We start from the raw sequence: 15,530 nt of genomic DNA on the forward strand, positions 1-15,530 counted from the left end.
CTGGCGAGGGCAAAGGAGTGCGATACAAGAGAACAACTCGGTTTACAGAAACCAGGTGAGAAGGAATTGCAGACGGGGCATTTGGCGCATCCAAAAGCAGGGGGTGTGATTGAAGGTAAAGGATGTTTACAGAGTTTCAGGACTTCTTCCAGGCAGCGGCTGCTGCCAGGAAACTCCACGGGAGGAACCCGGCTTCCAAGACACAGCACCTTCACCCACACAAGGAAGCCAATGGGAAGGGGGACCCTGCACTCGCCCACCACCCGGCCCAGAGAGGCAGGCGCAAGGGGCCCCGAGCTACTCCCCAGGCAGTGTTGCCAGGACAGAGGAGGCAGCTCAAAGACAAACAAAAAACCCCACAGAGACTTGAGAATGCACGAGAAGTTGCTCCTGGCCTTAAGGCACTGCAATGGCTCTTTAATGTTCTTCTGAGGAAGGCCTCCGAACCCGACAAGATGGTGGCCGAGCACAAACAGCTGTCCTTTATTTACATCAAATATCCTGGCCCCAAAACAGGGGCCCAGCGCCAGCCTCCTCCCCGAGACAGTTCAGCTATAAGTGGCGGTCAGGATCCAGACGTTCCAGCGGCCGTCCGGTGCTTGGCTGACCGGTGCTTGGCTCCCGACCTCTGCTTCGTGCATCTGAAGCTCCGCAGGGGATTCCGCTGGCCCTATTGGGGGAGGGAGAGACAGTGTAGAAGTGGATCTCACAGTAGGAGGGGGGTTGCCTGACCACTGGGGTGCTGGGTCCCTCGTTCTGCTGCCACAATCACAGATCCAAAGGGCCTCTGGCAAAGACTCCTGAGCTTTTCGCTTGGGGATTGGGTCTGCAAACCCCAACCACCCACAGGCCGCACCATTTGTCCTCAGCACTTGGACTCCCCCCATGAAGCACCACAGAAAGGGGCAGAAGAACTGCCCAAGGCCCCCCATGGCAGGTCCCAGACTCAACCCACACCCTACGTAGCCAAGAGTGGAGATACCGGGAAACAGCAAAGGTGAGATTTTTGCCTTTGCACCCCAAGGAGGAAGGGGGTGAAGGAACAAACACAGAGGAGGGGGTGAAATTGGGCCTCTGGAGGAGCACAGAAGGTCCCCCAGCTGTCAAGCCGCCCCCCCAGTCCCCCCCCAATTGTCAAGCCTTCTTTACAGGACCCAGCATGATCGACAGCAGCTCCACAAACTTCCCAAGCAGAGGCTGGAAAACAGGGAGCCGTGCCCGGTTCCGTAAAGTTTTGCGAAGAAACCTTCCCTGGGCCCTGCCAGGGTGTGAGGAACGGCAGGCCAGTCCCTGCTCCCCCTCCAATTTGGGGTCAGCAGCAGAGGAGCAAGACATACCCTGGTTTTGGGTGGCAGCGGCTTCCGTCGCCTGCGCTTGCTGCCCAGGGGCTGCGCCACAGCCCGGAGGGTGGGAGGCACTGGGGAGAGAAGAGGAGCAGCCGCTGGTGGTTACTGGCCCAAACAGGAGGCGGAAGAGCCCTCTCTTGCGGCCCATTCTCGAGAGGCCTGCGATGCTTTTGCACTAGCTCTCCCCCCCCCCCACGATACCCGGCCCCCTTTGCTGCACTTTTTCTTCCGCACCACAGCTGAGAAGCAAGAGCTTGCCCTCGCACAGCTTAATAAGCCTTGGAGATTTGCATGGACAGTGGCGTGTGGACTCCAAGGTAAGGACTCTGCAGAAGATGCAGGGCTCCCTCTCTTTCCCCCTCGGAGGAGGGAAGCCCAAGTCCCGCCCCAGAGCTCATCTACAGGGCCTGCTGCTGTTCGCCATCCCCTCAGACACGGTGAAGACGCAGCATTGAGCCCCCCTGCTGAGGCCACAAATGCCGCCCCCTCCTACCCAGGTACGCTGGTACGTTCCGCAAGTGGGGCTTGACAATGGCTGGGTGAAGAGGCTTGTCGTGGCGCAGGAGGTCCAGGTCCCGAGGATTGTCCTCAAAGTACGTCTGGCAGGAGAGAAATGGAGGTCAGCGGCAGCTCCTCAGCAGCCGCCCCTCCCTGCCGGCCCCCTCCCACTCTCTCGGGTCCCACTGCCCTCCCCACGCCCAGGTGCTGCGCAGGTGAATACCTTCAGCTTCTCAGAGTTGAGCAGTTCCTCCTTGATCTCCCGGAGGCGAGCTTCCTTGATGGCCTGCTTGGTGACGGACCGCATGGCGTCCTGAGAGCAAAGAGCAAAGGACCCAACTGAGGTGGGTGGGTGGTTTAAAAGCAATGGGGAGGCGGGCACAGGATTTACTCCGTCCCCATGATTACCAAAAGCAGCAGCTGAGTCGGGAGAAAACAAGAAATAGCGGGAGGAGGCAACGCCTCCAAATCACGCTGTGGCATCCAGAGAACTGGATCCTGTGCTTTACAATTCCTCGCCAAATGTTCCTGCCGCCTCTGAGATTTTCCCTCTCTAGCGTCTGTCAAAACCACTCAGGGAAGGGTATATCAGGGGGCTCCCTGAAGCAGGCTTGTCCTCAACACTGAGAACCTGAGATCTGCCTGAAACAGCTGCCTTTTAGTAATAATAAAATTTATTTATACCCCACCCTCCCCAGCCAAGACCGGGCTCAGGGCGGCTAACAACCAATAATAAAAACAAGTTGATTAAAATACAACTTAAAAAAACAAGATTAAAATACAACATTAAAACAATAAAACATTAAAATGCAGCCTCTTCACAGGAGGAGAAAGGAAAAAAGAAAGAGGGGGAGGGAATCAAATTAATTCCAAGCCAAAGGCCAGGCAGAACAACTCTGTCTTACAGGCCCTGCGGAAAGAAATCAGATCCTGCAGGGCCCTGGTCTCATGAGACAGAGCGTTCCACCAGGCCGGAGCCAGTGTTGAAAAGGCCCTGGCTCTGGTTGAGGCTAATCTAACTTCCTTAGGGCCTGAGACCTCTAGGGTGTTGCTATTTATGGACTTTAAGGTCCTCCGTAGGGCATACCAGGAGAGGTGGTCCCGTAGGTACGAGGGTCCTAGGCCGCGAAGGGCTTTAAAGGTCAAAGCCAGCACCTTAAACCTGACCCTGTACTCCACCGGGAGCCAGTGCAGCTGGAAAAGCATCGGACCCATGCCAACCTCGCCCCCAACTTGCAGTCTGCCCTGCCAAGGATGGCTCTGAAGCACCACCTGTAACAGGTGCCTCCAGCGCCCCGCCCCCCTTTGCCCCCGTGCAGGGAGAGGGCAAGAGGAGGTGGTGCGGCCACAGCCGCCTCCCACAGCAGCCAGGCCGTGCCCACTCACCCGACAACGGTACCGGAGACCCTCAATCTCCTCCATCCGGAACAGGTAGGGCCGCAAGGGAGTGTCATCGCTGCCTGGTTGGGAGAGGATTGAGACCGGTTGGAGCAATGGAAAGTCAAGCAGCCACTGCACGGAGCAACTCTCGAATTGGGCAATTCTGCGCCCAGAGCCAAGCCAGTGCCCCGTGCTGACCTCACTGCCCCTTCGCCCCCGGGGGGAGGTGTTCCCTCTGCCCGCTTGGAAGACCTCCCGAGGGCAGCACCTCCCTGCCTCGCGAGCAAACCCACCTCCTCCTGTGAGAGCCGCCTCAATCTCTGCCAGCACAGCCTTCTCGGAGGGCAGCACGAAGGTCAGGGCAGTGCCCGGGTTGTCCGCACGGGCAGTCCTGCAAGGGAGGTCAGGTAGGTCAGGAGGTCAGGGAAGAGGGGGTGCCACAGCTGGAAGGCAAGAAGGGGCTCAGGAGAGGCACCAGGGCTGCGCGGGGGGAAGGCACGCTCCGTGAAAAGGGAGGCAGGACCCAAACACTGTTGGCCCCTTCCCCCTGAATCACCTTCATTAAAATGACCAGCAAATCAGAGAAATGGGTCTTTGATAACCGACTCAAGAGGAAATTCAGAGAAGGCTGGGTTCTGTGCCAGGCAGCTTGCAAAAAATAAAAAATAAAAAGTCCCAGATGACACAGAGGCATCAGGTGACCTTTGATAAGTCCCTGTTCTTAGAAAACCAAGCGTAGCTTGGATGCCTCATCCCGGGAATGTGGAATCGGCGGTTCTGTACATGCAAGGCCACCTGCTGCTCACCTGCCTGCTCGGTGAATGTAGGACTCCACTGAGGGAGGGAAGTCAAAGTTCAGGACAGCAGAGACGTTCTGGAAGTCGATCCCACGCGATACTCCGTATTCCTGGTCTTTGCCCCTGCAAGGGAAGCAGCAGAAGAGAATACTGAGGGCAAGGGGGCGACTCTCTCCCTCTCCTAGGCAGCAGGACAAGGAAGAGGCCAATCAGAAGCAACTGGGACTCTGCTAACCAAGCCACTTGGATGCATCCTGCTGCCCTACTTAACCCGCTTAGATACCACTTAGTAAAGGTAAAGGGACCCCTGACCATGAGGTCCAGTCATGGCTGACTCTGGGGTTGCTGTGCTCATCTCGCTCTGCAGGCCGAGGGAGCCGGCGTACAGCTTCCGGGTCATGTGGCTAGCATGACTAAGCCGCTTCTGGCGAACCAGAGCAGCGCACGGAAATGCCGTTTACCTTCCCGCTGGAGTGGTACCTATTTATCTACTTGCACTTTGACGTGCTTTCGAACTGCTAGGTTGGCAGGAGCAGGGACCGAGCAACGGGAGCTCATCCCGTCACAGGGATTCGAACCGCCGACCTTCTGATCGGCAAGTCCTAGGCTCTGTGGTTTAACCCACAGCACCACTTGCAGCCCATATACTGCTTAACTACAACTAAAACCTCTAAGCTGCTTATCAAAGAGCATTAAAAATGCATTAAATTCTCAACAAAAGCATTTAAAAACAAATTTCACAACCAAAGTCAATAAAAATCAACACTTAAAAGCATACTTTATGAACTCAAGTTACCATGCAAAACAAACGCCAGCTTCTTGGGAGAAATCACCTTTAATGTTGCATTTACTCAGAGGGGGGTTGTTTTATACGCAAGGTGTTAGGGAAGAGTTGTGTTTCAATACCGAATACCCTGTGGGTTCAGCTCAAACGGCCAATAAAATCCAAACTCCAATTGTCAGTCAAGCAGGATGTTCATTTAGGCGTTGCAAGGGGCGGGGGGGTTCAGTACAACCTCCGCCAGCAAGTAGTTGAGGGGGTGGCACACCAAATATGAAAAAAGCACAAGTCGCAAGGGAAAAGGCAGCTATGTCCACGTATGGCAGTACTTCCTTCTACTTGCCTCTACCGACTGAATCACGAGGCATAAAAACTTCCTTATCTTTCCCTCCTTCCTTTGTCCTCAACAGTCATAGCAGTTGCTCTTGCGTACATGTCATTCCGCACTTCTCTCATGGTTCTCTTGCAAAAACAACCTGGCTCAGCCTTTCCTCATGTGCATTTCAATTTTATTTAATTCCTTCATAATTTTATTCTCCTTCCACAAAGATTTTAGAGTTTACTGCTTAGGCAGGGTCATGTGGAAAAAAACACAAGTCTCCAGTTGGTGGCTGGCAGCTGCCAGCTGCTTAAGTTGTATGAGGCTGCTATTTATGCTATGCTAGGTGGTTTGTAAGGGACGCGGGTGGCGCTGTGGGTTAAACCATAGAGCCTAGGACTTGCCGATCAGAAGGTCGGCGGTTTGAATCCCCACCACGGGGTGAGCTCCCGTTGCTCGGTCCCTGCTCCTGCCAACCTAGCAGTTCGAAAGCACGTCAAAGTGCAAGTAGATAAATAGGTACCACTCCGGTGGGAAGGTAAATGGCGTTTCCGTGTGCTGCTCTGGTTCGCCAGAAGCGGCTTAGTCATGCTGGCCACATGACCCGGAAGCTGTACGCCGGCTCCCTCGGCCAGTAAAGGGAGATGAGCGCTGCAACCCCAGAGCCGGTCACGACTGGACCTAATGGTCAGGGGTCCCTTTACCTTTACCTAGGAGGTTTTTAAAATTCACTTCTGACTGGCCAGCTGAGTAGAAGTCCTTGGATCACTCACTGGATAGAAAAAGTAGTCTGAGCTGAGGAGAGAATTCTATGCCACCCAAATCAGATCGGCTGAAGGGTAGGCCGGCTGGAACATAAATAGGCCACCTCTGCCACCACAGATGGAACCAGTTACCCGCCATGATTCAAATTCAGCTTATTTCCTTGTGGCGCAGTGGGACAGTGGATCTGTCTGTTAACCAGAAGGTTGGAGGTTCAAGCCCAACCAGGGGCTGGTGTGGGCAGGATTCCTGCACAGCAGGGAGTTAAACTAGACGATCCTTGGCATCCCTTCCAACTCTACGACTCTATGATCTACCCCACCATTTATTCCAGGCCCTGATCCAGGGCCCACATGGCATTTCCTTTTTTTTTTTTATAAGATTTTTATTAAGATTTTTACATTACAAAAAATAAAAACAAAAAGAAAAAGAAAAAAAAAGTTTCTCCATCACATTATTTTTCATTTACTTGTTTCTTGGACCTCCTCATACCTCTCTCTTTTGTATTCCAGTTCAATTTATTAGCTCAGCAATTTGTTTCCCTCTTTATTCTACCCAAATCTTTATTCTTAAATTATTGTGATCTTGAAATTTTACTTTTATAAACCCATTTTTTTTCATATTCTTTTAACCCATTACAGCTAGAAACCTCTTAATTTTAATCCAACATTATTCTAAAGTTCATTAATTTTACAATATCTCTGTAAATAATCTTTAAATTTCTTCCAATCTTCTTCCACTAACTCTTCCCCCTGATCTCGGATCCTGCTGGTCATTTCCGCCAATTCCATATAGTCCATCACCTTCATCTGCCATTTTTCCAAAGTGGGTAGATCTTGTGTCTTCCAATATTTTGCAATAAGTATTCTTGCTGCTGTTGTGGCATACATAAAGAAAAGTTCTATCCTTCTTTAACACCGATTGGTCAGCTATGCCCAGAAGAAAGGCCTCTGGTTTCTTCACCCACATGGCATTTCCTGATTGTGAAGAAGTAGACCTGAGGGTCAGCTGCACACCGATGGCACCTAGCCCCCCAGTCTCCTATTTCACACCATCCGTTGTCAAACAGAACGTTATTTGTGGCTCTTAAGCCAAACCTACTTTCCTGCTCTGTTGCCCTTCCTCTTCCTCTTCCCTCTCGTTGGTCCCTCTTTCTCTCCCAGGTCCTGTTCGTCGGTGGCGATGATGTAATCACAGAAGCCCCGATTGAACTGGCTGATGATGTGGCACCTAGAACAGATCAATTGATGGAAACTGTGATTTCGCCAGGGGAATTCACCTCTGGATATGGCAGGCAGTGCCTGGGGCTGCATCGTGGCCAGGCATGGATGCCACGGCCCGCCAGTTTGTTCCTTTCCCTCTACGTGCCCCCTTCAAGGCCAAAGCACCATACCTGCAGCTCCTTTTCTCCATCTCCCAGGATGGCAGCTGCTGCCTCCACCACTGCCCCCACACCTACCTAGCAAGGCTCACCTGGACTGAACAGGCAGCTCCGAGTTCAGGACACAGGCTGGGATGCTGAACTGCTCCAGGAAGAGCTTGAGGCGGTAGCAGCGGTCGATGGTGCTGACAAAGAGGATGACTTTGCCCTTCACCAGCGAAAGCTTCAGCAGTGCATACAGCAGCAGGAACTTGTCATCCTCCGTCTCGCACCGGATCTGGAACTGGCTCAGCTTGGAGCTGTCTGGCAGCTGCGATTCCTGTAGCTTCAGGGTCACCTGTGCAGGAGGTGAAAAGAGGCTTCGTTTTATTTTGGAGTATTTATATGCTGCCTACCAACCAACGTTGTTGAGGCAGCTTAAGCTATTACAGTCGTGACTGCAGCGGGGCCAAGGCATATGAGAAGAAAAAATACCAAAAATACCAGAAGAAATACCAACGAAAAAACAATGGCAAGGGAAACTTATGGAATATGCAGAACAGGCAAAACTAACAGAGAAACTACCTGAAAAGGACAACAAAGACTTTAAAAGAGAATGGGAACCATTTACAATATATATGAAGACGCAACATAAAGAAATGGACTCATTGGCAGGGTTTTAGTAAACAATCACAACTGTACACAACAAAAAATAAGACTACAGTGGTACCTCGGGTTAAGAACTTAATTCGCTACAAAGGTCTGTACTGAACCTGAAACTGTTCTTAACCTGAAGCACCACTTTAGCTAATGGGGCCTCCTGCTGCTGCCGTGCCGCCGGAGCACGATTTCTGTTCTCATCCTGAAGCAAAGTTCTTAACCTGAAGCACTATTTCTGGGTTAGCGGAGTCTGTAACTTGAAGCGTATGTAACCTGAAGCGTCTGTAACCTGAGGTACCACTGTATATGTATTGAGAAAATTTTGGGGAAACAATATGCAAGGTGAACAATATGGAAATAAAATAAAATGGGAGTATGGGGGAAGTCCAGGGGAGGAGGGTCGAAATATGAAAAATTGTTCAAGATATATTGTTAGAAAAAGTATACATGGAAAAATCAATTTAATTTTTTTAAGGCATATGTAAATCCCTTTCCTGGTGGGGGTCTCTAATGTTCCAGCCAGTGTCCCTGCAGCTAAATGCAGCTGCAAGTGAAGGCTGCCTCAATGGGCCCTGGTGCTGCTGTTTCCTCTTGCAGGGCAGAGCTTGGCAAGGCCATGTGGATGGACTCAGGGAGGGAGGCTTGCTGCACAGATGACTCTTAATTGCTCCCTTTCTGTGCCACGGATTGCTAGGAGACCACCAGAACCAACTCAACGCCCGCAGGTTGCAAGAGGCAGACAGACACGGGACCATTACTATCTGTGAAGAGCATTTCCACCATCACCACAACCCCAGAGCAATGGGACAAGGAAATCCCTGCCCTTCACCTTGCCTCCTTTGTTGTTTTTTTTTTAAAGATATTTATTGAGATTTTACAAAAACATAAGTTTACAAAATAGAAAAAAGTCATATAGAAAGAAAAAGATACAAAAAAGAAGACGTAGAAAAATACATAAAAGAAAAAAAAGAGGAATAAAAATACAAAATACAAAATACAAAAAACAAATAGATAAAAAAGAATTAAAAAACAAATCCGTTTTTAGTAACTTTAAACTCATTAGCTTGTTTCCTTGGCCTCCTCACACCTCCCTTTTTTGTATTCCCATTTAAATAATCAAATCAGCAAATCCTTATCCTCTTTCGTTTATCTTAACTCTATATCTTAACATATTATAACTCTATATTTTCATCCATTTATCAATTCATTTTTGCATATTCTTATTAACTTTGTTGCTAATGCCACTTATTTTCAGTCCAACATCATTTTAACATTCATTAATTTTACAGTGTTTCTGAAGGTAGTCTTTAAATTTCTTCCAGTCTTCTTCCACCAACTCTTCTCCCAGGTCTCGCATTCTGCCAGTCATTTCCGCCAATTCCATATAATCCATCACCTTCATCTGCCACTCTTCCAGGGTGGGTAACTCTTGTGTCTTCCAATACTTTGCAATAAGTATTCTTGCTGCTGTTGCTGCATACATAAAAAAAGTTCTATCCTTCTTTGGCACCAATTGGCTGACTATGCCCAGGAGAAAGGCCTCTGGTTTCTTCAGGAAGGTATATTTAAATACCTTTTTCATTTCATTATAGATCATCTCCCAGAAAGCCTTAATCTTTGGGCACGTCCACCAAAGGTGAAAGAATATACCTTCATTTTCTTTACATTTCCAACATTTATTATCGGGCAAATGATATATTTTTGAAAGCTTGACTGGTGTCATGTACCACCTGTAAATCATTTTCATAATATTCTCTCTTAAGGCATTACATGCCGTGAATTTCATACCGGTGGTCCACAACTGTTCCCAGTCAGCAAACATAATGTTGTGACCAATATCTTGTGCCCATTTGATCATAGCAGGTTTAACCGTTTCATCCTGCGTATTCCATTTTAACAGCAAGTTATACATTCTTGAAAGTATCTTAGTTTTGGGGTCTAACAATTCTGTTTCCAATTTTGATTTTTCCACCTGGAAGCCAATTTTTTTATCCAAATTATAGGCCTCTCTTATTTGATAATAATGAAGCCAGTCTTGCAGTTCATCTTTTAATTTCTCAAAACTCTGCCACCTTGCCTCCTTTGAATCCAAAACCAATCCCTACAACCTCCAACCAATTTCCCACAAACTTACAGGGTTGTGGAGCACCAGCTCCTTCAGGGCCTCGACATCCGCATTGAAGGTAGCTGACATGAGGAAAGTCTGGTAGATCTTGGGCAAGTGGCTGGAGAGGAAACAAGAGCCCATCATTTGTAAGGTCGCACCAAAAGCCCCCCTTGCCCAGCACTCAGCACCCAAAGGCAGCGAATCAGATGCCTCCAGGGCATTGCAGGCACAACAGCCCCAACCTATCCCTCTGCTTCCATAAGCTTCACTATAAATATGCTGAGCTTCTTTTCCTAGTGTGATGGCACCAAGTTTTTCCAGCCTGAAAGCTGATTTCAACTCAGGATTTCCGCTTATACTACACAATTTCCCAAATAAAATATGCCACAAAACCAAATAAAATGGATCCAACAAGCTTCAAAATGGATTCTAGGTAAAGGTAAAGGGACCCCTGACCATTAGGTCCAGTCGTGGCCAACTCTGGGGTTGTGGCGCTCATCTTGCTTTATTGGCCGGTGTACAGCTTCCAGGTCATGTGGCCAGCATGACTAAGCCACTTCTGGCGAACCAGAGCAGCGCACGGAAATGCCGTTTACCTTCCCGCCGGAGTAGTACCTATTTATCTACTTGCACTTTGACATGCTTTCGAACTGCTAGGTTGGCAGGAGCAGGGAGCGAGCAACGGGAGCTCACCCCATCGCGGGGATTCAAACCGCCGACCTTCTGATCGGCAAGTCCTAGGCTCAGTGGTTTAACCCACAGCGCCACCCTAATGGATTCTAGCTGGATACAAAAAGCAATTTTTCTAGCTCCAGGACTATCCCCACTTCCCCCCTTGGCATAGCATCCAACATTCAACAAATGATGGAGCAGGACACCTGAGCAGGTACTGCTTGTAAGACCTCAGAGACCTCCTAGGCCCCCTCCACCCTCCCACGGAACCACAGGCTGGCCCCAGGCCTTTCAAAGCCAACAACCCAGGGCCAGAATAAACTCACCACAATAGACTTTTCAAGTCTTCCTCAAAGCCAAAGGAGAAAAGGAGGTCAGCTTCATCCAACACCAGGATTTCCAAGGAATCCTGCAGGCTCAGGCTGCCAGCCCTCAAGTGAGCCAGGACCCGCGATGGCGTCCCCACCACCACATCTGGCTTCTCCATCAAGATGGGCCTTGAAGGAAGAGAATGCACAACACGCAAAAGCCTCAGTCAGAGATGGGAAGGCCCAGTCTCTGTGAAACTACCACATACACTTGCCTGACCTTGAATGAAAGCTTTGGGTCTGCGATGCAACCATAACCACAGGTTGCTGATGGGAAGAGGCTGCCACCCTTGACTGGGCTATGGAGGAACTCCCCAAGAGGGCAGTGTCAACTGCAGAAGAGGACCCCCATTCATTGTTTCCACTCAGAAAGCAACCAGAGGCCAGGGGGCCACTAGGTGGCGCATCGGAAGATGGCTGACAATAACATCTCTCCGACCCACACGAGGTAATTTGGAGGCTATGATGGGGGTAATTAGCCTCCTTGACCCCCCCAGGATGGTGGGGGGGACGGCCCTTGCCTGCTGTGCCCTATACCACCCCCGAATTTGTGGGGGTGGGGGCACTAGGCACAAAGCCCTCCTGTGGGATTTCGGCACTCCTGGACGCCGTCCTGATTCGCGCCGCTAGTTGCAAGCATCTTCAAAAGAAACAATTTGGACGAGATAAATTGCACATGCTTCAAGGAAAAAGGGGAGTAAAGACTGCTGACAGAAGAGATCTCTGATAACAAGACAAGAATAAAATATGAGAAGATACGTCAAGATACGGTATGACTTGAGGGGGGAGGGGAAAAAACAACAACCTGCCCTTCATTATGTGATTTAACAAGAATCCCCTCCCCAAATGAGTCAGGAACTAAGGACTTAAGCTGTGGATTTAAGGCTGTGTGGAGATAAACCTTCGAACCAAAGCAATGTTTCAAGACGAAGCTGGAAAGCTAAGAGTTTTGGAATGACGCAGTTAAAAATGCCGTCACCATTTTGGGAGGCATTGTTGGAGCTCTTGGGTCTGGGAGGAGAAAGAGAGAAATAGAGTTGTTTACATACGTCTCGGTGGGACTCAAGAGCGAAAAATGCCAAATTTATGATGGAAAGAGCGATGTTATCTACGAAGGAGATATATGGAAACCATCTGGACTTAGTGGAGGAACGGGAAATCCACACAGGATTATTATTTTGCTTATCAGCTTAAGGAGACTAACAGAAGAGATCGTAAAGGAAAAATAGAAATTATATGAACAAGATATGATGTGAAAACACCAAGATAAGACTGAATAGAATTATGAATTTTGTTTGGACTGATTGGGACTGATTTGGACATTAACGCAGTAACAAGAAGATGATCTGAATCCCCCTTTGGATCTTGAAGTATGGGTTCCCCCAACAAAATTTAAAAATTTGGCTTTGTTATTTGGAATCTATGTGATGTGATTTAATTTGATGTGATTGGCCAGTTAATAAAAATTATTAAAAAAAAAAAAAAAGAAAGCAACCAGAGGCCACAGGCAAAATGTGAGACTACAAGAGACTCTAGGGAGGCTCTGGAATGCTTTAGAGAGGCCAGCCTGTCTTCCATCTCCAAAGCCCCCTTGAAAGAGCCACCATCACAACCTGCCAATGAGGAAGGACCCATTTACAGAAATTATTATTATTTATTCAGCCAGCTAGCCCTGGGGATTATCTAACTGATTTTTTATTTTTATTGTTATTCATGTTTTTATACTGTATTTTATGCTGCTTTTATAATTGTTTTTAAGTGTTTTAAATTTGTTGTGAGCTGCCCTGAGCCCGGTTTTTGAACTGGGAAGGGCGGGGTATAAATAAAAATTTGTCATTATTATTATTATTATTATTATTATTATTATTATTATTATATTTGTATACCATCCCTCATCCAAAGATCACAGGGCGGTTCATAACATTAAAATACAAAATGAGAATACAAAGGACATAATGAAGCAAAAACAAACATCTCCCCCCTCTACAAAGACATTTAAATGGCCATAGAATGTTTAATCAGCCCAAGGCCTGGTTGAAAAGAAAAGTTTTCACCTGGAGCCTAAATATATGTAATGTAGGTGTCAAGCGAGCCTCCCTGGGGAGAGCTTTTCAAACAGGCAGTCACTGCATAACTGTATTGCCCCCCTCCAGACCTCTCATGGAGGAGACACACAAAGAAGGGCCTCAGATGATGATCGTGGGTCTGGGTCAGTTCATATGGGGAGAGCAGTCCTTGAGGTATTAAGGTTGTGAGCTGCTTACAGCTTTATACGTCAAGATGAGCATTTCGAATTGGGCAGGGAAGCAAATTGGCAGCCAGTGCAGTTGGGCCAGGAATCAGAAAGCATTTTGGGGTTGGGGACTTCATTAACATGGCCAGCCCAAGAGGCAGCCGTCTTGCCCCTCTGCCCACCACTCACCTCTGAGCCGCCAAGTCTGCCTGGCCAGAGATGTCAACGAGGTGCAGGTCTCGGGAGCAGTAGGAGGTCAGCTGCCGGAGCATCTGCAGCACCTGCTGGCCCAGCTCCTTGGTGGGGACCAGGATGAGTCCCCGAACGGCCTGCTCCACCACCAGCGCTGACTAGGAGGCAAGAAAAGACCCAGTCAGAAGAGTCCCGCCCTCTCCAGGCCATCACAAAAGGGGGTCTTTAGGTGCGACCCCGACACTGTGGGGGCCTGGGCTAGATGGCCTGGGGGGTGGGGTCCCTTCCAACTCTACAGCTCCACGTTCCAGTTCTTCCGGAAGGACCATCTCCACCCCCAACGTTCAACCCGGACACTGAGGTCTAGTGCCGAGGGCCGTCTGGTGGTTCCTTCACTGCGAGAAGTGAAGTTGCAGGGAACCAGGCAGAGGGCCTTCTCGGTAGTGGCGCCCGCCCTGTGGAACACCCTCCCATCAGATGTCAAAGAAATAAACAACTATCTAACACAGGCACCCCCAAACTCGGCCCTCCAGATGTTTTGGGACTACAAAAGAGCCAGTGTGGTGAATTGGTTAAGAGTCTCGTAATCTGGTGAACCGGGTTTGCGTCTCCGCTCCTCCACATGCAGCTGCTGGGTGACCTTGGCCAGTCACACTTCTCTGAAGTCTCTCAGCCCCACTCACCTCACAGAGTGTTTGTTGTGGGGGAGGAAGGGAAAGGAGAATGTGAGCCGCTTTGAGACTCCTTCGGGTAGTGGTAAAGCGGGATATCAAATCCAAACTCTTCTTTTTCTTCTTCTTCTTCCTCTACAATTCCCATCATCCCTGACCACTGGTACTGTTAGCTAGAGATGATGGGAGTTGTAGTCCCAAAACATCTGGAGGGCCAAGTTTGCTGTGCCTGATCTAACGTTTAGAAGACATCTGAAGGCAGTCCTGTTTAGGGAAGTTTTTCGTGACTTATGTTTCAATGTATTTTTAATCTTTTGTTGGAAGCCGCCCAGAGTGGCTGGGGAGACCCGGCCAGATGGGCGGGGTATAAGTGATGATGATGATGATGAGGGAGGGCGAGGGTCGGGGCCCCGGGGCGCTCACCGCTTTCCCCCGGAGCAGGTGCTGGAGGAGGGGCAGGGCGTAGGCGCCCGTCTTGCCGGAGCCCGTCTTGGCCCGCGCCAGCAGGTCTTTGCCCTCCAGGGCCAGCGGGATGGCCTTCTCCTGGATCAGCGTCGGCTTCGCCCAGCCCAGCTCCGCCGTCGCCTGCCGGGCAGAGAGAACGAGAGACACCAGGTCAGGCCCGGAGGCGGCGGAGGCCGCAGCAGCTGCCCCCTTCCCCACCTCGCCCGCGTTACCTGCAGGAGCCGCGCGTCCAGCCCGAGGTGCGCGAAGCTGCCCGCTTCTCCCTCCATGCTGCCCCTCTCCGCGCGGACGCCGCTTCCGCTTTCCCCAGCCGGAAGCCGCCGCTCTAGCCGGCCAAACCGAGCAGCGAGACGCGGCCCCAACGGCGCCCCCTGCAGGCCTTGGCAGCTCGAGCGGAGCTTGCTGGTATTGCAGCGTGGAGTCTCGGAGCCAAACGCGACTGGCTGGCTCCCTGGCTTAGCGCGCACCGGCGGAACTCCTTGCCGGGAGGCCTTTCAGTACTGGCGACCTGCTCCATAGCCTAGACGGGGGGACTGTTGGCCAAGCGAGCAGCCTCCTCTGGGTCCCGGGAGTGAAGGGGCAGAGAGGTGCAGGGCAATCAAGCCGAAATTGGTCTTTATTAGCCCAAATCCTTTTGAATTATGGTGCTGGAGGAGACTCTTGAGAGTCCCATGGACTGCAAGAAGATCAAACCTATCTATTCTTAGGGAAATCATCCCTGAGTGCTCACTGGAAGGACAGATCCTGAAGCTGAGGATCCAAGACTTTGGCCACCTCATGAGAAGAGAAGACTCCCTGGAAAAGACCCTGATGTTGGGAAAGATGGAGGGCACAAGGAGAAGGGGACGACAGAGGACGAGATGGTTGACAGTGTTCTCGAAGCTACGAACATGAGTTTGACCGAACTGCGGGAGGCAGT

The 15,530-nt window shown here is 50.1% G+C and overlaps 1 protein-coding gene across 1 annotated transcript; it reads right to left on the bottom strand.

Moving 5' to 3' along the window:
- Positions 1 to 366: 366 nt before the first annotated feature.
- Positions 367 to 14,927, bottom strand: DDX56 (DEAD-box helicase 56). Its single transcript, XM_083629473.1, has 14 exons — positions 14,824 to 14,927; positions 14,570 to 14,731; positions 13,473 to 13,633; positions 11,009 to 11,179; positions 10,038 to 10,128; positions 7,357 to 7,601; positions 6,985 to 7,113; positions 4,031 to 4,144; positions 3,518 to 3,615; positions 3,231 to 3,304; positions 2,068 to 2,157; positions 1,840 to 1,945; positions 1,338 to 1,417; positions 367 to 670 (listed from the first exon to the last, which is right to left on the bottom strand). The coding sequence occupies exons 1-14, from the start codon at positions 14,878 to 14,880 to the stop codon at positions 566 to 568; spliced, it is 1,683 nt and encodes a 560-aa protein (XP_083485599.1). The 5' UTR covers positions 14,881 to 14,927; the 3' UTR covers positions 367 to 565.
- Between the last annotated feature and the right edge of the window lie 603 nt (positions 14,928 to 15,530).

The sequence above is a fragment of the Podarcis filfolensis genome (assembly GCF_964270895.1).
Source record: "Podarcis filfolensis genome assembly, chromosome: 8".
Lineage (NCBI taxonomy): Eukaryota > Metazoa > Chordata > Lepidosauria > Squamata > Lacertidae > Podarcis > Podarcis filfolensis.

Bases quoted from the DNA above. Each gene is read 5' to 3' on its own strand.
- DDX56 (XM_083629473.1), bottom strand. From the start codon at position 14,880: ATGGAGGGAGAAGCGGGCAGCTTCGCGCACCTCGGGCTGGACGCGCGG. The intron at 14,732-14,823 runs GTAACGCGGGCG...TCTGCCCGGCAG, and splicing joins TGGACGCGCGGCTCCTGCAG to GCGACGGCGGAGCTGGGCTG. The intron at 1,418-1,839 runs GTAGGAGGGGGC...TTCTCTCCCCAG, and splicing joins GAACGTACCAGCGTACCTGG to TGCCTCCCACCCTCCGGGCT.